This window comes from Phodopus roborovskii, unplaced genomic scaffold (genome assembly GCF_943737965.1).
Source record: "Phodopus roborovskii unplaced genomic scaffold, PHOROB, whole genome shotgun sequence".
Classification (NCBI taxonomy): Eukaryota; Metazoa; Chordata; class Mammalia; order Rodentia; family Cricetidae; genus Phodopus; species Phodopus roborovskii.
The window spans coordinates 13,249,127-13,275,442 of NW_026126578.1; the positions used below are offsets into that span (position 1 = coordinate 13,249,127).

At 44.3% G+C, this 26,316-nt stretch overlaps 1 protein-coding gene across 1 annotated transcript in view; it reads left to right on the forward strand.

Annotated features, from left to right (window-relative positions):
• The first annotated feature begins 7,012 nt into the window (after window positions 1-7,012).
• Window positions 7,013-26,316, forward strand: part of Slc6a13 (solute carrier family 6 member 13) — a 36,216-nt gene continuing 16,912 nt past the window's right edge. Inside the window, exons 1-3 of the mRNA XM_051203598.1 lie at window positions 7,013-7,135; window positions 9,521-9,727; window positions 25,450-25,584. Coding sequence (XP_051059555.1) covers window positions 9,526-9,727; window positions 25,450-25,584 — 337 coding nt within the window. The 5' untranslated portion in view covers window positions 7,013-7,135; window positions 9,521-9,525. The remainder of the gene's footprint in view (window positions 7,136-9,520; window positions 9,728-25,449; window positions 25,585-26,316) is intronic.

Below are 26,316 nucleotides of genomic sequence, written 5' to 3' on the forward strand. Positions count from 1 at the left end.
ATGAATGAAGGGAGGGCGTGGAGGTGACGTGGTAGCCATATTTTGAAAGAGAGAAAGACCATGTGGGGAGTAGAGGGAAGTGACCACTGGGGCTGACTCCTGTGCTTGGCCAGTGGCCAGAACCTAAAATTTGCAACAAGGTAAACAAAGAACAAGCACAAGGCAAGGCCATGGGGAAAGTTGAGCAACTGCAGAAAGCGCCCAGCTCCTAGGGTCCAGTGGGGCCTTCTTGATAATGGAAACAGGGCTTCTTTCGGATTCCGGTGAGCACTTATGGTGTGACTCTGAAAATTAACAACACTTAGTTTTATGAAAGAAGTAAGAGGAAATGGCCCAATAATGTCAGTCTCTGGCCTAGAAGGTTGTTATTGTTTTAATTAAGGAGTGAGGGCAAGACTACAAAGTGAGAGAGCCGAGGGCTAGTTTAGGCTGAGCAGAGAAGAGAGGAGTAAGAGCTGAGCTGAGGGGCAAGAGCTTAGCAACTCTTCCATGGCCTCTCCAGTCAGGTTCTTTCTACCCCAGAGGCCAACGGAAGGGCTTTTCTCTGTGTGCTTACTGTGTGTGTGAGAGAGAAAGGAAGCCTGTGCCAGCCTGGAGCTAGACTAATGCTGTTAAGGCCTCAGTGGTGCTAGGAGCTGGCTGAACATAGCTGGGCCTGGTGTTCCAGTGAACACAAATCATTTTACAGTTTGTGGTCAGGCTGGATCAAGATACAAACAAAGCCGTTCTATGACCATGAGAGAACAGCGACAAAATGTGAACATTGTCTGAAACGAAATACACAGACACAGACATCCATACACACACACACACAGACACACACACACACATACAGACACAGACACACACACACAGACACACACACAGAGGCACACACACATACAGACACACAGACACACACAGACACACACACAGACACACAGACACACACAGACACACAGACACACACAGACATACACAGACAGGGACACAGACATACAGATAAACACACACAGACACACACACACAGACACACACACACACAGACACACACAGACACAGACACACACAGACACAGACACACACATAGACACACACACAGACACACACACACACAGACACACACACACACATACAGACACAGACACACACACACAGACACACACACACACATACAGACACAGACACACACACACAGACACACACACAGAGGCACACACACATACAGACACACAGACACACACAGACACACACACAGACACACAGACATACACAGACAGGGACACAGACATACAGATAAACACACACAGACACACACACACAGACACACACACACACAGACACACACATAGACACACACACACAGACACACACACACAGACACACACAGACACAGACACACACAGACATACACAGTCAGGGACACAGACATACAGATACACACACACAGACATACATACAGACAAGCACAGAGACATATAGACACACACAGACACACGAACAACCTAAGTGCCATTCTTCCTAATCACATCAGCTTTCCTTCATTCCTCCCTCACAAGCACACAGCTACTCATGCTTTGCATGCACTCAGAGTACTGCCCTTCTGCCTGGCCCCTCCTCCGAATCACCCCACATAAGCCCATCCTGAGATCAACCCCTTCCCTCTCTGCAGACCATTCTCCTAGAGGAAAGGGAACCAGAGAGGAACATGAGTATATTCCTGTCACCTGTCCTGCTCTCCTCAGACAAGAGTAAAAGAAAGTGCATCCAGACAGTGTGGGATTTATATTCATCGGGTCAGCACTGACACCCACAGGTGGGTGAATGCCTTAGGCTCTTGGCAACAATGCAGGGTGAGCCTAACATGACATCAGCATATTTCTCCTACGAATGAGCTCCTGTGCTGGTGTCTTAAAGGCTGTCCCATGGTTGGAGCTGCTTTTTAAATATTGTTACTCTGCTGTGGTCCCTTCCCATGACATTATCTGGTCAGGGTACAGGGGCTGTGCAATGGCTTTGCTAACTAAACCAGCCAGGAGCTCCCCACGGAGGTTGTTGTGAAACTTTGTAAACTCTCTCTATGTGCTGAGAATCACTTAAGAAGTCAGGAACCTGGGAATAGAAGACCCAGGTATAATTGGAAAATATAGTTAGTCTTCTGGTGTTAAGAGAAAATGTATGGCTTTCCTCTTTCCCTAGAGAAGGAAAAGTGCTGGGGTATGGGGATTGTAGACTACATTGGACATTGAAGGAACTTCAATGAGATTTAAACTTTTAAAATTACATTCATTACACACACACCAGGACAGTAGTATGGAGGCCTGAGAACAACTGTGGGAGTCATTTCTCTCCTTTCACCATGTGGGATTGAACTGGGATAGTAAAGCCTGGCAGCAAGCTCCTTTATGCACTGAGCCATCTTGCCAGCCCTCTAATGAGGTTTGTAAACTATTCTTCAAGTCTGAGTGACATTTCCAGCCAAAGAAACATTTTTTTCCTTCCTTCCTTCCTTCCTTCCTTCCTTCCTTCCTTCCTTCCTTCCTCCCTCCCTCCCTCCCTCCCTCCCTTCCTCCCTTCTTTCTCCTTCTCCTTCTCCTTCTTCAAAAAACTTATTTTTATTTACATACATGTACATGTCACCTGAGAAGGCCAGAAGAAGGTGTTGGATAACCCTCGAACTGGAGTCACAGGCAGTTGAGAGATAAGGATGCTGGGAGCTGAACCTCGGACTTCTGGAAGAGCAACAACCAAGCCGTCTTTCCGGCCTAGGAACATTTTCCTTGGTGTTTTATCTACTCGCCTCTTTCCCAAAGTAAACACCAGGCTGGAATTTTAGCCTCCCCACAACCCTTAGCACTTTAGAGTTGGTGTGGCAAGGGTGTTACAAATATAATGATCATTAGATCCAAAAACCCGAGTTCAAATCCTGGCTGTCATCATTTGATAGTTGAGACCTTGAGTGAGTCACTCACTCACTAGATCTACTAAGCCATCATCAACCATGCCTAGCTTGGTCCTAACAGTAATTTCTGTGTAAAGGGATAAAGTGGGATGTTCCTGTCACGTGACACAGTGCCCTGCACATTGGAAGTATTCTATGCAGAGCAGTGGTGATGATTCATGGTATTAATATTAATATTTTTCATAAATTTCGATCCTTTGAGATCTTGTGATTATAGAATTTAGGCTAATACTATTTGGAATCAAACACAGCACATGGAAAAATCATCAAAATTCTCAGTGGTGTCTGTTGGTTTTGCATGGAATATCCCAGAGTTTTTCCCTAGGCTGTTACAGCTGAGGAGTGAAACCATCTTAACTCACACTCCTTAAACTTTAAACTGACTTTAGATTTAAAAATTGGAAAAAAAAAAAAAGAAAGAAAAAAGAAAAATCTGCATATGTTCTGTGCTCAGCTTCTGCTAATATTTAGCATCTTAAGCAAACACCATGATTGTCATGATGAGAGATGAATGTTGGTAAGGTGTTACTAAGTTATTGATCTTATTTAAATTCCACTGACCCTTTCTAGTCCAGGATCCTATCCCTACTCCAATTCAAGATCCCACAATGCATTTGTTTCTTTTTTCTTTTTCTTTTTTTAATCTCCTGGTGGTGGTTTGAAAGAAAATGACCCCTAAAGGGAATGACACTATTAGGAGGTGTGGCCTTGTTGGAGGAAGTGTGTCACTGTGGGGGCGGGCTTAGAAGTCTCTTTTTCTCAAGCTTCCCTCAGTGTGACTGTCAGTCAACCTCTGAGCTAAGATGTAGGACTCAGCTCCAGCACCACATCTGCCTGCATGTCACCATGCTCCCTGCCATGATGATAATGGACAGAACTGCGGAAGCCATAAGTGATCCCCCTCAGTTAAATGCTTTCCTTTATAAAAGAGTTTCCATGGTCATGGTGTCTCTTCACAGCTATGACTGCCTGATCTAGATAATTTCTCACGGGGATGCCTGTCAAGTCAACATTCCACATTCATCATCACAGATGCAATGGAATGAAGAACAGTTGCTTGCTGAATGCCTTTTGCTTGGAGCTGTGTTCTAATTTCTCATGATCAAATAGAATCATTGGCAAGAATAGCAGTGTATCGTACCGGCTTTAGAGAGTGAGTAATACCAGTGTGTTCTGTTACTGGGGGCGCTGCACTTGGCCACTGGCCTTTCTACCATGAAGTTAGCATCTTCCACTTTGAAGTGAATAAATATTTGGGGGAAAATATCTAGAAACTATGAAAAATTCTGCTCTTCTTCAAATTTTTATTTGAAGTTTTACTGGTGCAGTGGTTGTTACTGTTTCCGCCCAATGGAGATTTCCCATTTCTATCATTCCTTCCACATTTATTTATTATAATTTTATTTTGGGAAAAGGTGTATTTTCTCTCCCATTCACTTGCTTACTTTATTATTTATATTACCACAGCCATGAATTGCTTTATACTTTGGTCCCAATCTACTATTACCAATGTTTATTTTGCTTCTCAGATTTTTACCATCCCAGCAGGCTGTCACCGGGTATTGTTCAGGCAAGTTTCCTTGCTCCTTTCTTCCCATCAGTGTCACATTTGAAAAGGGCCCAGGTTGTCCATGAGTGAGCGGGAGAGGGTCTGACATGTACTCTGCTGCCACTCTCCTACTGAAATCACTGATGCTCAGAAACAGGCCACTCTTCGAAGATTCTTCTGTCCTCGTTCTGCTCCTAGTGGAGACAGAAGACACCTTGGAAGATGGATCACGACACATTGGCATTTAATATGCCCAGAATGAACCTGGTACCAGCCATGACCCAAGCTTTTTCATGAGCTCATTTTGTTCCATCCAGTCCTGTGTCAAGGAACTTAATGTTCAGTGATTCTTGGTAGCAGTCCTTAGAGGCTCTCCTGATCCCCCTGTTGAGTAAGAACTCACTAACACTGATTCTGTTAGTGTCTAATTCCTGGGTACCCAAGGGTGGTGGAAGCACCTGTGTGATTGGTGTGACACTCCAGGACAGGCAGTCTGAAGACAGTCACTGACAGTTCTATCAATGGTTCTCAAACTATTTCTCCATCACTTGGCTAAGCAGGGAAAAATGTCAGTCACAACAGATAGAATTTAAAGAAATGGGATTACAAGCATTTGGGAAGAAATAAAAGAGCAATCAAAATGGCAGTGTAGCAGCAGTTATGTGAAAACGGAGGAATCAGCATCCCCTCATGTCAGAGCAACTGGAGGACAGAAGATGACACCAAGGATGCTCTGATCCCTGGGAGTGTTTCCTAAAAAAGAAATCCCATCAGTGTGAGGTCATACAGAACCAAAAAATACTGCTGAAGGCTGTGTGGTACCCAGACTTCTTAGGGGACTGATTTGAGTCTCAAATAATCTCCAGCTGCCTGGTAATTTTGGAGTACAAATGTGAGTGTTCATAGCACTTATTAGGTCAGTAGTAGGCTGCTAGTAAATATCACTTGGCATAAGTCTAGGAAGTCAATCACATTGCGTTGTGCTTTAAGCATGAATTTGCAGCCTATCTTTGAGAACCCATTTCATCTCTTTCTTTAAACCATAAGATGAAATAGATGGATGGTTAGGAAAGAAGAAGAAAAGGGGCTTCTGAAACACAAGAATAATCACCAGGGCTGGAGAGAGGGCTCATTGGACAAGAACACTAGCTGCTCTTCCAGAGGACCAGAGTTTGATTCCTAGCACTCACATAGTGGACCCACATCTGCTTGTAAGTCTGGTTCCAGGAAGTCTGACACCCTCTCCTGGCTGCTGAGGGCACCCACATGCATGTACACAAACATACACAGAATACACACACACAAACACACACACACACACACACACACACACACACACACACAGATACAATCTTACTTTCTTCCTTCCTTCTTTCTTTCCTTCCTTCTTTCTTTCTTTCTTCCTTCCTTCCTTCCTTCCTTCCTTCCTTCCTTCCTTCCTTTCTTTAAGATACCTTCCCTGAAGCTCACTGTGAATGCTTCTTGAAGGGTAAATAGCAGCATCAGTTATTGTTGGTGGGCTTGCTACATTATGAGATCCATTCTCTCCTGAAACCTCACACAGTTGTCCAAGATAGGCAGCATCTTCTCCGTTTCGTAGATGTGAAGTTGGGAGTTTCGGAAGTTGAATGCTTTGCTCAAAATGTCAAGCTGAAAAGTGACAGATGCAATGGGCCCTGGGCTTCCTGGCATCAAAGCTTATGCAGTCCCTGTTTTCCTGCTCTGGAGCAGGTGTTGGGCCCGAGACAGCTCTAGCCTTGCAACATGCAGCTGAACGAACAGAACAGCCGGCTAACTCCTTGGGTCATCCCTGCCTGGAAAGAAAGTCCCTCTAACTAGCTGTCTGCCTCACATTGCCAAATCTTCCCTGACAAGTTTGTTTTAAGCTTTGGCGCTTCATTTGATTGCATTAAAAAAAAAAGTTCTAGCACTTTGTCAAATAATTCAAACAATACGGAGTGTCAAGAAGAAGAGGAAATCTCCTTTACTACTGTTTCCTCAGCCAACTCTACTCTGAGAACAACCACTGTTAACTCATGAGCCCTTTTCAAACTTTTAAACGTTGTGTGTGCACGTGTGTGTGTCTGTGTCTGTGTATGTATGCACGCTGGAAGTTTTACTGACTTCTCACAGTTCAGTGATCTTAATGTCTCCCCCACCTACTTCCCAAATTATTGTCCTTTCCTAAGTGCCATTTGGAACCAGATAAGATCCATATACTTTTAAATTAATCTACATAACACCTCATCAAATAAACACCTAGTACTGATTGATTCCCAGGAGCCCTTGAGTTGTGGAAAGACACGGTAACTGGTTGATCCCTTTAGAGAGGGCCAGAGTGTCAGAAGGAAGGGCATGCAAGAGATGCGAAGAGAGTATGCTGTGGTAAAGTCACAAGCAACTGGCTGACCTGTCAGGGTGCACACATAGTTCCCTAACCAGGGAGTCACTCATGTGCAGATTGTTTGGTGGCTGAGGGGAGGGGAGAAGATGGGAGGGGGAAGGCGGGAGGCAGAATGTGGGCCGGTCAAGTTTAGGATTACAGCCGCCACAGGGCAGTCTCCAGTCACGCTTTAAATAGCCAGCACCTTCCTTTGGCCCCCTCAAGAATTCTCTGACGGACCTCAGGCAGAAACGTCACCAAGGTTCGGAATATTTTCTTCTCTCTCTCTCTCTCTCTCTCTCTCTCTCTCTCTCTCTCTCTCTCTCTCTCTCTCTCCTCTTTCTGGGTCTCAGAATGTAGGTTGGTGGAATCTGCGGATTTACAGCCAAAGGGCTTTTGATGTCCCCTAACAGCGCTGCTGGCTCTTAGGTGTGCAGATGCAAACACCTCATGCTATTTTCTTGGGGTTCTGAAAGCGGTGGCTCCTGACTTAAGGGGCAGCAGGAGTAGGAAACAGAGAGCCCTGATTGGAGGGAGAAATCACTGAGCTTAAGTTGTGAAGATCTCACACATCTCCTCACTCAAGCCTCCCAGCCCAGTCGAAGCTATCGTTCCCACTTTCACAGATGAACAAACTAAGGCTGAGTTATTCATTAACCTCTTTGGAGGCAGGCAGGAATGCTGGAAATGGCTACGGTCTGAACCTGGCTTGTTGGAATCCACAGCCTATGCTCTTCCAGCCCCAGAGGGCTGAGAGAGAGAGAGAGGGAGTGCTGCTTGGTTGCTGGGGGGGGTGTGGAAAGGCCAAGTGGGGGGGCTTTACCTCACTGGAAGACATCCCTGAGATGGTTAGTTGGTAGGAGGAGGCCAGATCAGCATGAGTCTGAGAAGACAAGTTCAGTCAGCATAGAAACTTCTTGCCCCTGTTGCTGGAGTTTTTCTTTATTGGCCACAGCTAAGTTTGGAGCCCACTCCCCAACTTGTCATATAATCAGAGCTGCCTTCCACTAACTGTCTTGTGGGATGACTTTTCCAGTCGCTAGGGCTGGAGGCAGAAGCTAAGGAACGCCTGTGACTTGGAAGGGTTCTTCATGAGAGTGGTCCATTAATTTGAACTCTTTTGGGATTCGGAGAAAGCCCACCTGCTTACTTCTCTAGAAAGGGTCTACTCTAAACTAGTTATGGTGTCTCGGGCCCATAATCAGAGCACTCGGGAAGCTGAGGGCAGGGGGATCCCCTCAAGTTTCTGTTGTATAGTGAGTTCTAGGACAAACTGGGTTATAGACCTTGTCTCAAAACAACAACAACATAAAAAACCGGAACAAAAGGGGCCACTGTATAAAATGAGGAGGGAATCACTGCAAACACTGACATTAAATATGTCGATAAACCAAGGCAGCCAACGTAAGTGAATTGATGTCACTGGAAAGGCAGGGAGTGCAGAGTGGCTTCAAGTCCCATACAGTTTCCCACCTATGTGGCTACAGTAACTTGATTTAATCTAGCAAGAGCTTCAGGTACTTTATACACTCATTTTCTGGACAACAATTGGACTGACGTAAGAATTAAATGAGTATGTGTAAAATGCTTAGTCCATGATAGCTGCTCATTTAATACAAACCACATCGGTAATTTCTCCTCAATCTCAGTATCAGTGGTTTAGGAAGTCATGCCATCATCTCTAGTGTAACAAATTGCTACACTGTTATTGTCAAAGAAGAGGGGGGCTGTGAGGGAGAGTGAGGGAGGTAATTTTTCCATGTATGTTGATTAAGGAAGAAATGGGGGAGCGAGGAATGAATTCCTAGACAGCTCAGTTCACCTTGCTCAGTCACTGGTCCCATTCAATATCCTTCAGAGGCCGTTTCTTGGATTGGAGTGGAGAGGACATAGATAAGGAATACATTCCTAAGATGCAGCCACTAAGAAAGAAATGGCATGGTGCCTGTTCCAGTCTTTCAATGCATGTAAAGACATTATAAAGAATCTGGCAAACATGACCCTCTTGTACATACTGATCTCGCTTCCTATAGCGCACACACCCGTTTGTTTCGATATGTTGTTTCCCTGCAACATAGTTTTTAATGATTGGTATAGAAGCTCATAATATACCTACCATACCTTATTAATATGCCTTCTATTTCTAACATGTATATTCTTTCAATTACTTTTGGTTTCTGTAATGAACAACCATCACCTTCAATATCAGATCTTTTCCTCGTGGTCAGAGTTATTTCTTTAGGATAATTCCTGCAAGGGATGTCAGTGGGTTTGACAATTTGTCAACTGTCATCCTCTTGATGGACATAGCCTATAAAGGGACTGAATTGCTTTTTAATGTGTCACAGCTGGGTGTGAAAGGCAAGGGAGCGGGCAGATGACCACAGACTATGAATTCAGAGAATATGCATCATGGAGGCAAAGTCTGCTCTTCATGGTCAGTGCTTTCTCACTGTGAAGGAACAGGAAGTATCAGGAGCTGGTCCCCAGCTCTGCCAGTGAGGGGCGCTAGAAAGGAACGGGTCGGAGAACAGAGAAGGAAGTCACCCTTTGCCAGGGAATTTATTCCCGTGGGAATTTCCTGAAGGGGGGGAGGTTTCCTCTGTGGGGTTCCCGCCAGTGACAGAGCACCCCACTTGTTTTCCAGGTGGGATGGAAAACAGGATCTCGGGAACAACCAGTAATGGAGAGACAAAGCCAGTGTGTCCAGTCATGGAGAAGGTGGAGGAAGATGGCACCCTGGAACGTGAACACTGGAACAACAAGATGGAGTTCGTGCTGTCAGTGGCGGGAGAGATCATTGGCTTAGGCAACGTCTGGAGGTTTCCCTATCTCTGCTACAAGAACGGGGGAGGTGAGAGGCACTGTGCCACCCCAGTGACCCCAGGAAGGAGAATGCTTCTGTCCGCCACACTTGCTGTCCCTTTGGGAAGTTGTATGAGTGGGTAGTATGCTGGTGTTGAAGGACCCTGACAGGTCACTGAGGACACTGTGACCTAGATAAATCATGTGAGTGTCCTGGGGCTTTCTCTCTTAGCAGTGTGAGTACAGGCTCGGATCCAGTTGGATCAGGGAATGCTCTTCCTCTGCGAGATCTTGGTCAAGTTCCTGAAGCCCCCAGGGTCTCGATGGCTGCCCCTGAAAATCAAGATAGCATTCTTTGACTTTGGCCTTGTGTCCCCTCCCCCCCCACTACTCAGCTGGTACCATGACATTCCCAATAATATCTGTTTCCCAACTCTCACTAGTACAATCTTTGACCCTCATGGCCTTTCCTTTAAAATTCTCTCTGTCTCTGTCTCTGCCTCTGCCTCTCTCTGTATGTGTATGTGTACATACTCCTGTACTGGCTTATTTTCCTTCCTAGCCCTCTGGGGTAATTGCACTAATCCACATTTAGAGAATTTCCACACCTCTGTGTGAAGCCTTGGACAGAGTCCCCAGATACTAAAGGGCTTGGCGTTGACCCATGGGTTAGGAAACCATCCTGTTCTGTTGATGTATAAAGCTTCCAGGGATTGCGGGTCATGGGTCTGTTTTTGTAGGGAGGCTACATCCTGAGTTGGAGGAACGCGGAACACAGAGGTAGGTCACCAGGGACAGTGCTGACAGGAACATACCTACCCACTTGCAGGGCAGCAGAGGCCTCCAAACTCAACCTCAAGTCTCTGTCCTGAATGGTTTTGAGAGATGAGGCACACGGTCCAAACAGTCCAGTGTGGAGGTGGGAGGGGACTGGGAGAGACCAAAAGGGGTACTCTTCACTCACGCTGTCTTGTTCCCGGCTTTGTGGACATTGGAGACTAACCGTGGGGTCGGAAGTTAACATGTATTTTTCCCTAGAGGAATGAGAATGAGGTAATATGTCCTTTCTCCCTAGGAGTTCTGGCTAGAGGCCTGAAATCACAGGACTTTGCTCCGTCTGCATTGTGAGTGAAGGAGGGAGGTCTTCTTGTTCCTCATCTAGCGGCTCCTATGTTAGCTGAGGACTTAGGGCCTGAACACCTTCCCTTAGAACGTCAGGTAGAGGGATGTGGCTGGCCCAGGGCACAGACGGAGGCGAGGGACTAAAGCCGCACATTGGGACTCAGAACCTAGAAACCAGCTTAGTTTCTCATGTGGCAGAAAGATTACGGGGTGAGAAGATTTCCCCAAGCCTCTCTGGAATTGGGTAAGGGTTGAGGCAGTGATTTCCAAGCTTAGTGTAAAGCTGCTGGGGATGAGAACGGCAGTGAAGGGGAGTAGAGGCAGGACAGCTGGGGATGCTGGACTCAAGGCTGCTTCCCTTGTCTGGCAACTTTAGGGTCTGAGCAGTGATTAGTCCAGTCTGGCTTACAGATGCATACACAGGAAAAGCAGTCCCGGGCCCTCAGTCTCTTGTGTGGGTGCCTGGGTACGACTGCTGGGACTTCTGCCTCTTGGACAGAATCTCTGACTCCGTGTGACAATTGAGACATTTTTAGGAGACCTGAGATTTAATCTTGTGTCACCACCCACAGTTTCAGCCCTTGATGGAGCGGAGGACTGTGTGTGCCACCTCCCTATTTTCTGATGAATGACAGCAGCCCAGTAGTGGGAGTATTCTGATGGACTTTGGAGCTAGAGCCTAATGCCAGGTTTGCTCTGCAGGGCATGAGCCATTCAAGGCTACTGGGTGAATTAATGAAAAGGCTCATTTGCCAAAGACCGAGGATAAGTATTGGAAGAACCCAGAGCCCTTGCCTTTGCATTTTCAGCAGTTCATGACACAGAAAGCAAGCTCCCACAGAACCTTAGGCTGGAGCATTTTCGGTTTTTTTGGCCGATGGATGAACTGATGCCAAGGGGACTCTTTGCTGCTGATTTGGGGAGGAAGGGTGAAAAAAACAAAGACAGAGCATATATACTGATTTGCCCCCTTTCTGTTGCCCTAGTGATTTTATTTAAGTCCATTGTTCTCTGATGGATACTCGGGCTCCTAGGAATGCCACACATGTTCTGAATAGGTTCTGGAAAGAATGGTGGGTGTCCCAGGGAGGTACCATGCTTAGTAATGTGTTCTATCAACTTGCTTCTGGTCCAGAGAATCTCTAAGTCCACAGCATCACAGCCACTGTTGTGCTTGGGGTGGGGGCGGGGGAGGGGTACGGTGAGAACTTCTGTTAGTGATGCATTTGTGTGGTGACAATTCAATCCCAAGAACTCTGCTCAAAGCTCAAAGCTTTAATTCCTGGCAGATCTAATTCAAAGTAAGTTCTGCATCAGGAAAGGAGCTGAGATAGATAAAGGAATGGCTAAACAGTTGAAAGTCAGGGAAGCAAAGTGATGTAACAATGGCCACCAAGACCAGAAGCTAAAATGGCATTCTCAGGGCTGTGGTCAGGAGGTTTGCCTACCTCAGTCACCTAGACAAAACTCTTGGTGTTATCTAGGATCCAGGGCTCAATGCCAGCATCACTATGAAGGTTTCCTAGAGTTGCCAGAATGTCACTTGTGTTGGCACGCAGACAAGAAAGCCTAACCTCTATGTCATTCAACAGCAAATACCGGACACCCTAAGTGCTTGAAATGCATTTGCAAATATACCAGACATGACAAAGGAAAGCTTAGCCAATAAGAAAATTATATAGAGTATCAGAAGTTAGCAAGCCCTACAGAGAAGAACAGGAAGAGGAAAGGGGATTAGGAGTGTGGGTGTGGGCTTGTGGCTGTTTTAAAGGGGGTGTCACAGTGGGCTGCACTGAGGACATTTGAGTGAAGGCTTGCCAGGAGTGAGAGGGGTGGTCATGTGATCATCCAGGTAAGCTTGCTGTAGAGAGAGGAAACAAAGGTTAAATGGCCCAAAGCAAGAGCCCACCTGGCTTCATGGAGCATAAAGGAGCCTGCAAGCCTGGAGCGAGATGAGTAGCTAGAAGGTGCTGTCAGGGAAGTAAGTGGAAAAGTTGCTGTCATATGCCTTTTGTTGATGGGACCTAAACCAACATCTTTCTTTCCACCACAGACAGGACACCAACAACAGTCCCAAGAAAGGGCTCTCCACCTGAGTCTCACTTGGCTATTTATAGGAGTAGGGGGTGCAGATGCATCACTAAAACACCCTCCCCAGCATGGGCAAAGCTCTGTGGTGGAGCTCTCTGTCCAGCCAGCAGACAGCTCCAGCAGAGACCCGTTTCTCAGCATTTATTTGCTATCTTAGTGGCTTAGAGAGGAAGCTCATGATCCTTGTAAATTTCTTGAACTTTCCAAGTCTTGTGATCTTTTCTTCTCTTTGGAGGAGGGCGTGTTTAGATTTGGAGCTACACAACAAGGATGCAGACCAGGTAGGGCCTTGCTGGCTACTGTAAAATGTTAGCTTTTCCTCTAGTGTCATGGAGAGTCGGGGCAGGGTTGTGAGCAGGAATAGCAAAGGTCTTCGACTGAAGACACTCTCACTGGCTGCTGTGTTGAGAATTGACTGCAGGGGATAGACCAGGTATAAAGCTAAAGGTTTTAGATAAATCCCTGGTTCCTATGATGGATAGGGTTGATTATTAGTTTTGCAGGTTCTGGACTTGCCTAGGACACCTGTTTGGGATAACTTAGGTCAGATTTGGGACTGTTGAAATAGCAGCATTAGGTGAAGGCACCTGCCACCAAGCCTGTTGATCTGAGTTCAGTTCCTCTGACCTCCACCAAGTTGCCCTGTCACTTCTCCATGTGAACTGTGGCACCAATGCACCCCCCACACAGACACAGACAGACAGACAGACAGACAGACACACACACACACAAAGTAAATAGGTGTAATAAAATCTTTAGGTTAGATCAGCTTCTGAGCATGCCAGTAAGAAATTGCCTTGACTAGTTGAGGTGGGGCAATCCATTGTAAAGGAGGGGGCAGCATCACTCCCCCTGGGCTGTATAAAAAGGAGAAAGTGTGTCGAATAAGGGCATCCATTGCTTTCTTCTTCCTGACGGTGGATGCAGTGTGCCCAGCTGCTTTAATCTCCTGCTGGCTTGACGACTCCCCACCACGATGGACTGTACCTTGAACTATGTGCCAGAATAAACCCTTAGTTACTTGATTTGCTTCCGTGAGATCTTTTATCACAACCATAGACAAGTAGCTAAGATTCATGCCTTCTCTCGTAACTATTGACTCTACCCAAAGTAAGCCAAAGTATTTCAGGACCCAGGCCTTCAGGTGAAGCCTCCAACTCCCTGGACCCTGGCTGCCAGCAGAGTGAATTTCTCAACACCCAGCATACCTGTGTGTGTATGTGAGATATGCAGAATCTGAGTCCTGGACATAGTGCCTGTTGCTAACCCTGTCTAAGCAACCCGAGACTTTTAACCTGAAAAGGGCCACTCTTCCTAAGACATGAAAGGCTGCAGATTTTCAGAGGAAAATAAGTGACTGACTCGAGATACCTTTGGCACATTCAAATGGATTTGTCATGACAGTACAATATGGGAGTTTGGAGTTTGTGTGAATGATCTGGTTGGAAATACACATTGAGGTGTCATTAGAAATTTATTTTATTTTTTAAAAGCATTAAAAAAGCGAAAAAGAAAGCCTAGCCTGGTGGTGGTAGGCAACTTAAATCCTAGCACTCTAAAGGTAGGGGCATGCAGATCTCTGTGAGTTTGAGGCCAGCCTGGTCTATACAGAGAAACCATGTCTTGAAAAATTGGGTGTGGGGGGGGAGTGAGACTACATGGCAGTTTATATCTGTAATCTCAGGAGGCTGACGCAGGAGGATTGTTAATGTGAGTTCAAGGTCAACCTGGGCCACACAGTAAGGCTTCCTGTCTCAAAAGAAACGCACGCGCGCGCGTGCGACACACACACACACACACACACACACACACACACACACAGAGGTGGCGGAGAGGGAGAGAGGAGAGAGATTGCCAGCCTATTGAGTAGGTGAGGAAAGAGAAAGAGCCTATGAGGAGAAAAGAAGAGAGTAGCAACACAGGTTGAAAACTGAGAAAAAGGCAGTTGGAGATATGTTAGAAAGGAGAAGAAAGCAAACAGAGTAGATGCTGCAGAGGGGCTGAGAAGGTGGTGAGTGGGAACAATTTTTGAGAACTCAGGGGCGATTGCGGTAGAGGTAGTTACTAGGGCAACACCTGATGGGAGAGGGGTTTTGTTTTTTTTTTTTTTAATGGGTTTTAAGGGTTAACTTTTTTCTCCTTTTTCATTAATGCTTTACATTCCAATCCCAGTTCCCCCTCCCTCCTCTTCTGCTTCCCCCACTTCGTCCCCCCTCCACCTTCCATCTGTTCCTCGGAGAGTATAAGGCCTCTCCTAGGAAGTTGACTAAGTCTGTTCCATCATCTGCTTGAGGCAGGACCAAGGCGCCTCTCCAGCCCCACACCCCTATGTCTAGGCTGAGCAAGGTATCCAGAGAGTGTTTAAGAAAAAGATGGAGGGAGATGGAGAGAGAAGAATTGGAAAGCACAAGTACAGATATTGCTGAAGGACCCCAATGAGGAAGTGAATCCCTTCTTTCTGTGATCTTCTTCCTGGGAGAAAGGAAGCCTTCCTAGCTCCTGGAGGAGGAGGAACATGCCCACATGTCCAGTCGCTGTGTCCCTGGCTCCCTAGCTGGAGAAGTTGCTGAAGTTGTAAACTTATTTTTCCAGCCCTTCATCCTCAGCTCCCTGGAGAGAAAATAAATATGACTTCCCCCCAAGGCCTGTCCAACACAGACCTCAGCCAAGGAGATAAAGAGACTCTGGTCATCCCAAGAAGCATGGTGGGGCAGGTGGTGGTGGTGTGGGGAGCAGTAATACCATTCAGTTTGGCTAGGAGAATTTTGATGACTTGTCTGTTAATCTCAGCTTGGCTAAGACCTGACTGTCAACCACTTTCCTTTGATTTCTAAGTCTTTGATTGATTTTTGGGAACCTGGAGTTTTGTGTCCACACAACTGAGGACCATCTAATACAGGGCAGGAGCTGTTCCTCTCCTTACAGTTCTCTAAGTTTGTTCTAATCCTCAGACCCCACACACCAAATTCTGGGTGGGATGTCTCTGACAGAACACCCAGGATTGGTGTGTTCATGTGAGGCCACAGTATGACATAGCACAGATAGACAGACACCTTTGATCCTAGCACTCGGGAGGCGGAGGCAGGCAGATCTCTCTGAGTTCGAGGCCAGCCTGGTCTACAGGCTCCAAAAGAAGACAGAGAATCCCTGTCTCAAACAACAACAACAAACCCCCTCCCCCAGGAAAAAAAGAAAGAAAGAGAGAAAGAAAAGAAAAAAGAAATCTGTTTTGGCAAATAGATTCAAGCTTGTTTTACATGTCAATCCCAGTTCCCTCTCCCTCCCAGCCTCCCATGTCCCCCACTGACCCCCACATCCCATCCCCTATCCATTCCCCAGGGAGGGTGAGGCCTTCCGTGAGGGATCATCAAAATCTGTCAATCTTCCATCAGATATATTGCTGGCAAAAACTTTTCTCCTATTCTGTTTCTTCACCCAGTAAACTGCTTCTTTTGCTGTATAGCCACTTTTTAATTTCATGAGGGTCCATTATCAATTGTTGACCTCATTTCCTTGGTTCTTGCCTATGTTTCCATCTTTAATTGTATTCCCTACTTTTTTTTTCTCTAACAGTTTCCCAGTTTTAGTTCTTACATTAAGGCCTTTGATCCATTTGGAGCTGGGTTTTGTGAACGGCAAGAGACAGGAGCCCAATTTTATTCTTCAGTCTGTGGATATACAGCACCAAGAAAACTGTCTTTTCTTTTTTTTTATTATTATTTTATTTAATTTTATGTAACAAAGTCCAATTAAATGAAAACAAACATTTATACACAATATTTGGGAATTTGGGCGTCGTTCTTTCCAAACTACTTCCTGCTGGTAAGGGGCGCTGTCATGGGGGATTCGAAGAAGATTCAGATATCCTGGCTGTAGTCTGTAGGGCTGTTTTGTCCAGCTGGAAAACTGTCTTTTCTACAGTGTATATTTTTGAGTATTTCTCAAAAGCCACATTGCTGTAGTTACATGGGTTTATAACTCCCTTTTGTACTGTAATAAATTTTGTACCAGTGTCATGCTGTTCTTGTTATTGGGATTCTGTAGTATAGCTTGAAAGAAGATAATGGCAATACCTCTAGCATCATTTCTTTGCTCAGAATTGCTTTGTCTATCCCAGGTCTCTTGTGAGAAGCACATAACAGTCTTGTTACTGGGTTACTCCATGCCCACTTTGGTCAGGCTAGCATTCATTATAGCCTTTTCATGTACACACTGACTTCTGTTGCTAATGTAGATAGAATATAGTTCTTTGCATTTTTAAAAAAAACAAGCTGGAACATTACAGGTAACATCACAGAGTGTGCTCCTTTTGGGAGGGGTGGCCCCTGCATGACTCTTTAGGGTCCCTCACATTTTAGGGTAATGAGGGAGACTCCCATGGCCCTGACTCCATTCTTAATGGTGATGATGGGAGAACTAAGTGGGGGGGGGTGCCCCTCAGGACTACCTGGGTTGTACTCCGGTTCCTCTTGATCAGCATGCAGTCATTGGTCCCTTCCATCCTTCCAAACTTCTAGAGTAGAAGCTTCTGCTGGCGAGTATGGACTTTGTTCATGTGCTCAGGGCCAGAGCTGACCATGGGCCTGCGGTTAAACATTGTCTTGTTAGTTGGCAAAGAGCAGGCGGCATAGATAGCCGGTTTGAACTGGAACAATTAGGACTTTCCACAGAGACCACTCCCGCCAGCTACTGAGTTCTTTCTTCCCTGAATTTTCCCATCAAGCCTTGGACCTCTTAGACCGTTCACAGTCTTTTTTTCCTTTACGTGTAGAGCAATTGGGTATTCCTTTAGTGTCTAAATAATGTGTGACTACAAACTGAAGATCTGTTCCTATTAACTGGACCTCTGTTCCCATTAACTGCCAATTGATTGCCATATTTAAGATGTACAAACTGAAGGCTCTTGACATACATGTATCCACAGAGCTGCCACTGTCAAGCTAATGAACACATCAATCACCGTCAAAAACGTCCTCCAGGCTCTTGATAATCTCTTCTTGCTCCCATGGCCCCTGCTGCAGTGTCTCTGTGCAGCCAGTGAGCTCTCCTCTGTCATTTGAATTCATCTGCTTGGTAAAACAAATTTTATACTAGGGACTGACTTCTTTCACGCAGAATAACTGTTTTGAGACTCAGACATAGTTTTCTTTTCAGTAGTTCATCCCTTGTTCTGAAGGGCTTCTTTATGGACCCAAAGAGACAGCTCAGATGACTGCTTGTTTTGCAAGTGTGAGGACCTGAATTTGAGCCCACAAAAAAAAAAAAAAAAAAGAAAGAAAGAAAAGAAAAGAAAAAAAGGAAGGAAGGAAGGAAGGAAGAGAGAAAGGAAGGAAGGAGGGAAGGAAGAAAGAGGAAAATTATGGGCATGGTGGTAGATGCTTGTGACCCCAGTGCTAGGGAGGCAGGAACAGGTGATTCCCTGGGGACAGAATAGCCTATTTGGTGAGTTCCAGCACAGTGAGAGACTCCATGCCAAATGTGGGAACACATACACATGCACACGCATACGCATGCACCCACAAACGTACATGCAGACATACACAGATTAAAAATAACTTAATTAAATTTTGTTTTCCTTTAGCATTTTGTCTGATTTTGTTGTCACAAAATTAAGGTTTTACAGAATGAGTTCAGCAGTTTCCTTGTTTTTCACTGCTGTTCAAGAAGTTTGTGTAGAAGTGGTGTGATGTCTTCCTTGGGTGCTCAGGGCGTTTACCAGTGACGTCATTAGGTCTAGAGGTTGCTTCATGGGAAGTATTTTTAACCAAAAAGATCATTTTATTTGATATTTAAGGGCAGCTTTGCCTTTCTTGAGTAAGCTGCAGGGGTTTGTGCTTTTTGAGGGATTTGCTACACAGTAGCTCGTGAATTTTCTTACCATCCTTTCATTATTTGGAGAACTTGTGCTAACGACATGCCTCTCATTCGTCACATTGGTAATTAAAAAAACAAAAAACAAATCAAAACAACTCTGCTTACTTATTTTTGTGTTGTGTGTGCATGTGTGTGTACGTGTGTGTGGCACGCAGGTGCGTGCGTGCGTGCATGCCTGTGACATCCATGTAGGTGTATGTATGCACACTGAGGACTACCTTTTGGGTGGGTGTCTGTTTTCTACCTTGCTGAGGCAGAGTCACATATTTCCGCTGTGACAGCGCCTACTCCAGGCAGGGACAGCTTCTATTCCTGCCTCTAAACATGCTGGAGAAGAGCTGAGGATGCAAAGGCACACCGCTGCACTCCGTGCTCTTTAAAACGTGGGTCTGAGGTATTGAACTTGGGTTCACAGGCTTATGCAATTAGCGCTTTTACCCACTGAGCCAGTGCCCCAGTCCTGTGTTGGTAATTTATGTCACCTGCAAGTCTATTGTGTTTGTTGTCTTAAGAAGCCAGCTTTTGGTTTGTTGATTTTATCTTTCCTGCTTTCTACTTTGGGCTTCACTTACTTTTCTCATTTATAAGGGGGAAGCTGAGGTTATTGGTTAGGATTCTATTTCCTTTCACGATAATAGACTTTTTGTACTAAAAAACCCTCACTGCTGCTTTAATGGAATCCATGGATTTGAATATGTTGTATTTTATTTCATCCTATTTAAGAAACTTTCTGATTTTTCTTTTGATTACTTATTTGATCTATAAATTGTTTAGAAGAGTGTTACATAATTCAAAGAACCAAATATGTAGGGGCTTTTATTGGTTTATAATTTAGTCAGGGACTACATCTGTTTGAATGACTTTCTTGCTTGTTAAGATTTGCTTTGTGGACTAGTGCATGGCCTGTCTTGGTAAACATTCTACAGATGCCAGAAAACAATGTACACTCTACTGTTGGTGTTGGGATGCTTTATAAATGTCATGTGAGTGGAGCTGACTTACATAGTGAGATATTCACTTTGTCTGCACCTGTGGTATAGACCACACCCATTGGGGGTGGAGACAGGGCCAGATGTGACCTGGGGGAACTAAGGCTGAGGAGGGGGCTTGAAGAGCTCTCTTGCTTGCAGCACAGAGACAGGAGAAGATCCAGAGGCATCCTGGGGACCAGGAACTTTCTGTTGTTCATCTGTCTATATTGTGAGTTATTTCTCACTGAATAAACATCTATTCAGCCTATTTGTTTCTCCTGATCCTTATTAAACATCAATAGACTTATATGGTTTTTAAATATTTTACATTCTTACTGATTTTCAGTCTATTCACTAAATGATTGAGAGAATATTAAACATTTTAACTTTAAGTAGGAATCTATATACTTTTCTTTGCAGGCCTATTCATTTTGCTTCATATACCTAAAAGCTCTATTTTTAAGTGACTATGAATTTAAGATATTATGTCCTCTTGATGAATTGACTACTTATTATGAAATTACCTTTACCACTGAAAATATTTTTTGCTCTAAAATATAATTTGTGTGATGTTAAGATAGATATTCTTTTGAAAGTTTTTCTCTGATTTTTTAAAAGGTTTATGGCCTTCATATGGGCACTTAGTGCAATGAACTTCCTGAGTGGAGAGGAAGCTAGGGGAAAGAGAAGGGGAGGAGAGGAAAGCACGTGGGACTCAGGGGAGGAATAGGAGAGAGAGAGAGAGAGAGAAAGAGAGAGAGAGAGAGAGAGACCATAAAAGAGGGAGCCATTATAGGTTTGAAGAGAAAACTGAACCTAGAGAAATGTCCAGAGACCTACAAGACTGACCCCAACTAACAATCTGAGCAACAGTGGAAAGGCTACCATAAATGCCCTTCCCTGATAATGAGATTGATGACTAACTTATCCACCATCATAGAGCCTGATGGAAACAGAACCAGACACCCACAGCTAAGCACTGAACCAAACTGGAATCCAGATGTAGAGAGGGAGGACAAGACCAGGCTACAGAAACTCACAGAGACAGCTGACCTGAAAAAGGAGGAGCTAATGGACCCCAGACTGATAGCTGGGAATCCAGCATTGGACTGACTCAGACCCCCTGAACATGGGTCTTAGTTAGAAGGCCTGGGCAGTCTAAGGGATCTCAGACAGTGGAACCAATGTATCCCTGGTTCACAAAAGGACTTTGGGAGCATGTTCCCCATGGAGGGGCACTCCCTTAACCTAGAGGCAGGAGGGAGGGCCTAGTCCCTATTCCAATGACTTGACAGATTTAGATGACCCCTCCAGGAAGGCATCACCTACATGTGGAGTGGGGGGGGGGGAGTGGGCGGGGAGGGTGGAAGAGAGGGATGCAGAGAGAATTGGGATCGATATGCAAAATAAGGAAAATGAATAAATTTGAAAAAGAAAGGAAAAAAAGGTTTATGGCCATTAAAAATGATTAATATAAATAGATAAATACTCCTTAGGCATTGTGCATACCTGTAATCATAGATTGCAATTCTAAGTATCTGAGGTAGGAAGATTGTGAGTTATGGGCCAGCCTGGGCTACATGCTGAGACCCTGTCTCAAACCAAACTAAACATGATAAAGATTCCAACTTTCTCTCAATAAGTACTAACCTGAAATACCTCTCTCTATCTTTTTACTTACAATCTCTTCATTTTTAAAAACCTCAAATGTGTTTCATTTAGGCAGCATACATTTGAGTCTTACTTTTTTTTTTTTAAAGCTAACCTAAGAGTCCCAGTCTTTTAATTATTTTATTTAGAGTATTTACATTTAATTCAGCTAACCATAGGTAGATGAAGTCTGACTTTTTACTACTTGTTTTATATTTGTCTTATTAGTTCCTTGTTTTTCCTTTCTTCTGTCTTTTGTTGTATTAATCAGGTATTTCTTTTATTATTCCACTGCTTGCATTGTCCCTTTGTTTGCTTACTATTCGTAACTCTTTGTTGTGTAGTCTGCATCTTTAATTCATCAAATTCTATTTTCAAAGAATATTGTCTATTACTTTATATATGAGTCTTATACTCCTATATTGTTTTCTCCTAAGCATTGTACTTCTGCTGCATATTTTATTTTTTCACTTGTTAGAAACTCTTTACATTGTAATTTTTAATAAATCAATTGCATTTTTTGAATTCTATTATTCTTCTTTAACAATTCCATGCATGATTTAACCTTAGTCCTTTTACAATTCCCACATTACACTCTCCCATTCCCCTCTCTCTCCCATGAAACCCTCCCTCTTCCCAACAAGACCCCGCCTACTCTGACATTTTCTGTTCTGTGTTTGACTCACAGGGTTCTGCTATAATGGTCCTCATGAGTATGGACAGGAGATTATCAACTGGAACATGGCCAATTTATCAGTGGCTCCAGCACTAAAGAAAGTGACACTATCCCCACAAACCCCCAACCCCCACAACCAATAACTACCCATAAATCTTCAGGGAGGGGTGGGGCCTCAGGAACTCCTTTCCTATGCAGGATATTGGCAGTCCAGTCCTGTACCGGTCTGGTGGAGTTAATCACAGCTTCAGTGAGCTCATGGATACATTGACTGTGTCATGTCTGGAAGACATTGTTCTTCAGTAGCCCTCATTCCCAGGCTCTGACATTCTTTTTACTCCTCCTCCATGATGTTTCCTGAACCTTAGGTGGCATTGTTATAAATGTCCCATTCAGGGATGAACACTCGATAGCCACTTATTTTCATTCCTTTGACCAGCTTGAGTCTCTGCATTAGCCATTGTCCACTGCACAGACACCTCTCTAATGAAGAATGAGAGAGGTACTGATCTACGTAGATAGAAACAGAAATGTCTGGAAGGCAGTTAAGTCAACTGTGTCTTTTTATTTTGGGGGGGGGAGTGGGGGAAGTTGGGGCACAGCATCTCAGTAGTAACCCTTGTTGGCCTGGAACTTACTGTATAGACCAGGCTGAGCTTGAATTAAAAAATCACCTGCCTCTGCCTCCTGAGCTTTGGGATTAAAGGCGTGCACCACCAATGCCCAGCCCAGTTGTATTTTTGACAATGTAGTTACTCTTTCTAGAGTTCTGTCTTCCTTTGTGGATATATATTGCTATGTGGCATAGTCATTTCCCTCTGCCTGAAAGACTTCCTTAACTTTTCTTTGTCCTGCGTGTCTTGCTGGTGATGGATTCATTCTTTTCACGACTCAAGAAGTTTTTTATTTCATTTTCCTTTTTGAGCAATCTTTTTTCTGAGTGTAGACTTCCAGGTTGACAGCTTTTTCTTCTTATTACTGTAGCACGTTTGCCCTCCCCCCCCCCACCTGCTTATACTGCTTGCAAGGATTAATTTGACGTTATCCCTTTCTTTGCTCTTTTGTATGTCTGTGTTGTTTCTCGCTCTGGTCACAGTTACGATTTTCCTCCTGAAAAACGTAGGAGGGTTTAAGTGACAGGATTGTGATGTGTCTCGGTTTAAGTTTCTTTACATTTCTTTTGTTGGGTGGGACTGCAGTTGTTCTTGGTGTAGGGGTGACTATTCCCCAGTGATGAGGAACACACACACTATCCAGTATCAGGAGAGCGTCAACAACTTTAATATGACGAGTGGACCAGACACTGTATGAGCATTTTTGGTGTTTCTTTTATTTATTTTTCTTATTTTGCCATTTTTAATTGAGCTGTACATTTTTACCCCACTCCCTTCTCCTCTTCCCCCTTTTGCCTTCCACCCTTCCCCCTGCCCCCCACATTCCCAATTTACTCAGGAGATCTTGTCTATTTTCCCTTCCTAGGCAGATCTATGTATGCCTCTCTTAGGGTCTTCTAGATTTTCTGGGGTTGTAGCCTAGTCTGCTTGTCTTTTGCTTTATGTCTCATATCCACTTATGAGTGAGTACATATTATATTTGTTTTTCTGGGTCTGGGTTACTTCACTCAGGATAGCTTTTTCTAATTCCGTCCATTTGCCTGCAAATTTCAAGATGTCATTGTTGCTGGGTGGTGGTGTGGCATGCCTTTAATCCCAGCACCGGGGAGGCACCTGGGATGGATCTTTGTGAGTTCTCAGCCTGGGCTACAGAGTGAGTGCCAGGATAGGCTCTAAAGCTACAAAGAGAAACCCTGTCTCGAAAAAGCAAAAGAAAAAGAAAAAAGAAAAAACAAAATACAAGATGTCATTGTTTTTTGTTTGTTTGTTTGTTTTTTACTGCTGAGTAGTACTCCATTGTGTAAATGTAGCACATTTTTCTTATCCATTCTTCAGTTGAGGGGCATTTAGGTTGTTTCCAGGATCTGGCTATTATGAATAATGCTGCTATGAACACAGTTGAACAAATGTCTTTGTGGTGTAAGTGTGCATCCTTTGGTATGTGCCCAAAAGTGGTATTGCAGGGTCTTGAGGTATATTGATTCTCAGTTTTCTGAGAAACTGCCATATTGACTTCCAAAGCAGTTGTACAAGTTTGCACTCCCACCAGCAATGGTGGAGTGTTCCCCTTTCTCCACATCCTCTACAGCATAAGCTGTCATCAGTGTTTTTGATCTTGGCCATTCTGATGGGTGTAAGAGGGAATCTCAAAGTTGTTTTGATTTGCATTTCTCTGATGACTAAGGCTGTTGAGCATTTCTTTAAGTTTCTTTTGGCCATTTGAGATTCCTGTGTTGAGAGTTCTCTGTTTAGATATGTACCTCATTTTTTTTTTATTGGATTGTTTGGTCTTTTGGTGTTTAGTTTCTTGAGTTCTTTGTTTACTTTGGAGAGCAGTCCTCTGATAGATGTGTGGTTGGTAAAGATCTTTTCCCATTCTGTAGGGAGCTATTTTGTTTGTAGGGACCATGTTCTTTGCTTTACAGAAGCTTCCCAGTTTTAGGAGATTTAGGATTGTTATTTTAATCCTTTGAAATGGTTTTTTCCAGTGCAGGGCCATTCCACCAGAGTGTGCCCTGTCTCAGCCATACCATCCCCAGTGTGACTGTCTCAGCCATACCACCCGAGTGTGCCCCATCTCAATTGAGTAGTTCTTTCTCTCACCTCAGGTCATTTCCTCTCTCCTGGTTCAAGTGGAAGGTATATGTGCTCCTCCCTTTTCTGGTTTCTCTTCACTGTGGATCTTCCTGCCAACTTTGGCAGTAGGTGGAGGTCCACATAGAGAAGTCCCAGAATGTCTGCAGCTATAGTTTTTCCTTAGCCAATTATTATGGGCAAAGAGTCAGAATGATTAGCAAAGGAAAAATTGGATTTTAGTCTGATAAAATCCCTGACCTGTAATCCCAGCACTTAGAAAGCTCCAGCCATGGGATTATGAACTTGAGAGCAGCCTGAACTACACAGCAAGATCTTGTCTCAAAACTCTAGCCTTTAATAAAACGTCTGAAATTAGTATAATAATTTCTTTGAGAAGAATTAAGAATTGTAGTCTGTGTTGAGGTTTCTGAATATTTATTGTTCAGTGGCCTCCCTGCAATTTCGACAAGAGATGTGTTACTTAGGCAGCAGGCACTGATTCAAACTCTACAATGTAGACAAAGCATGGGACTGCACAGCTTCCAGATAATTTGGCACCTCTTGATCTCTGCTGTGGTTTGCATGCTCCCTGCCTCTGAGATTCTGACCATCAGTGTGGGGTGGTACTGAGAGGAGATGTGTATAGACCATGAAGAGGAGATTGCCAGGTAACGGGCATCCAATTGTCTACCCACAGGTGCTTTCTTTATCCCCTACCTCATCTTCCTTTTTACCTGTGGCATTCCCGTCTTCTTCCTGGAGACAGCCCTTGGCCAGTACACCAACCAGGGAGGCATCACGGCCTGGAGAAAGATCTGTCCCATCTTTGAGGGTGAGTAAATCTGTGTCCAATTCCAGGATCATAAACTAGTTGCTTATAACCCATAACCCATATTTAGGATGACTGAGTGATGAATAGCACTTCAGAGATTAAAACGGAATCCCAAGTCTTCATATATCCATTTCATCTGTGAGCCACAGACTTAGGTAGTTATGTTGTCCCTCAAATAGAATGAGAAGAAACAGATGAGCAAGCCAAAGGCTTTGGATTAAATGGGTGGAATGCAATGTTATTTTATTGTATGTGTTTTAAATATATAATGATGATTTGTTTTTAATAGGACATATTTAATCAATTAGAAAACATTTTAAAAGATAATTTTATGGGGCTGGAGAGATGGCTTGGGGGTTAAGAGCACTGGCTGCTCTTCCAGAGGACCTGAGTTCAATCCCAAGCACCCACATGGTGGCTCCCAACCATCTGTAACGAGATCTGGTGCCCCCTTCTGCAGTACATTAAGACAGAACACTTATATCCATAAAACAAATGAATAAATCTTTAAAAAATATAATTTTATTTAAAAATAGGTTTTTAAAAAATTAATGTTTTGCCTGCATGTATGTCTGTGTGAGGGTGTTGGACCCCCTGGAATTGGAGTACAGATGGTTGTGAGTACAGATGTGGGTTCTCAGAATTGAACCCAGGTCCTCTGGAAAAGCAATCAGTGCTCTTAATGCTGAACCATCTCTCCAGCCCCTCAAAGGAGAATTTTAAATGAGAAGA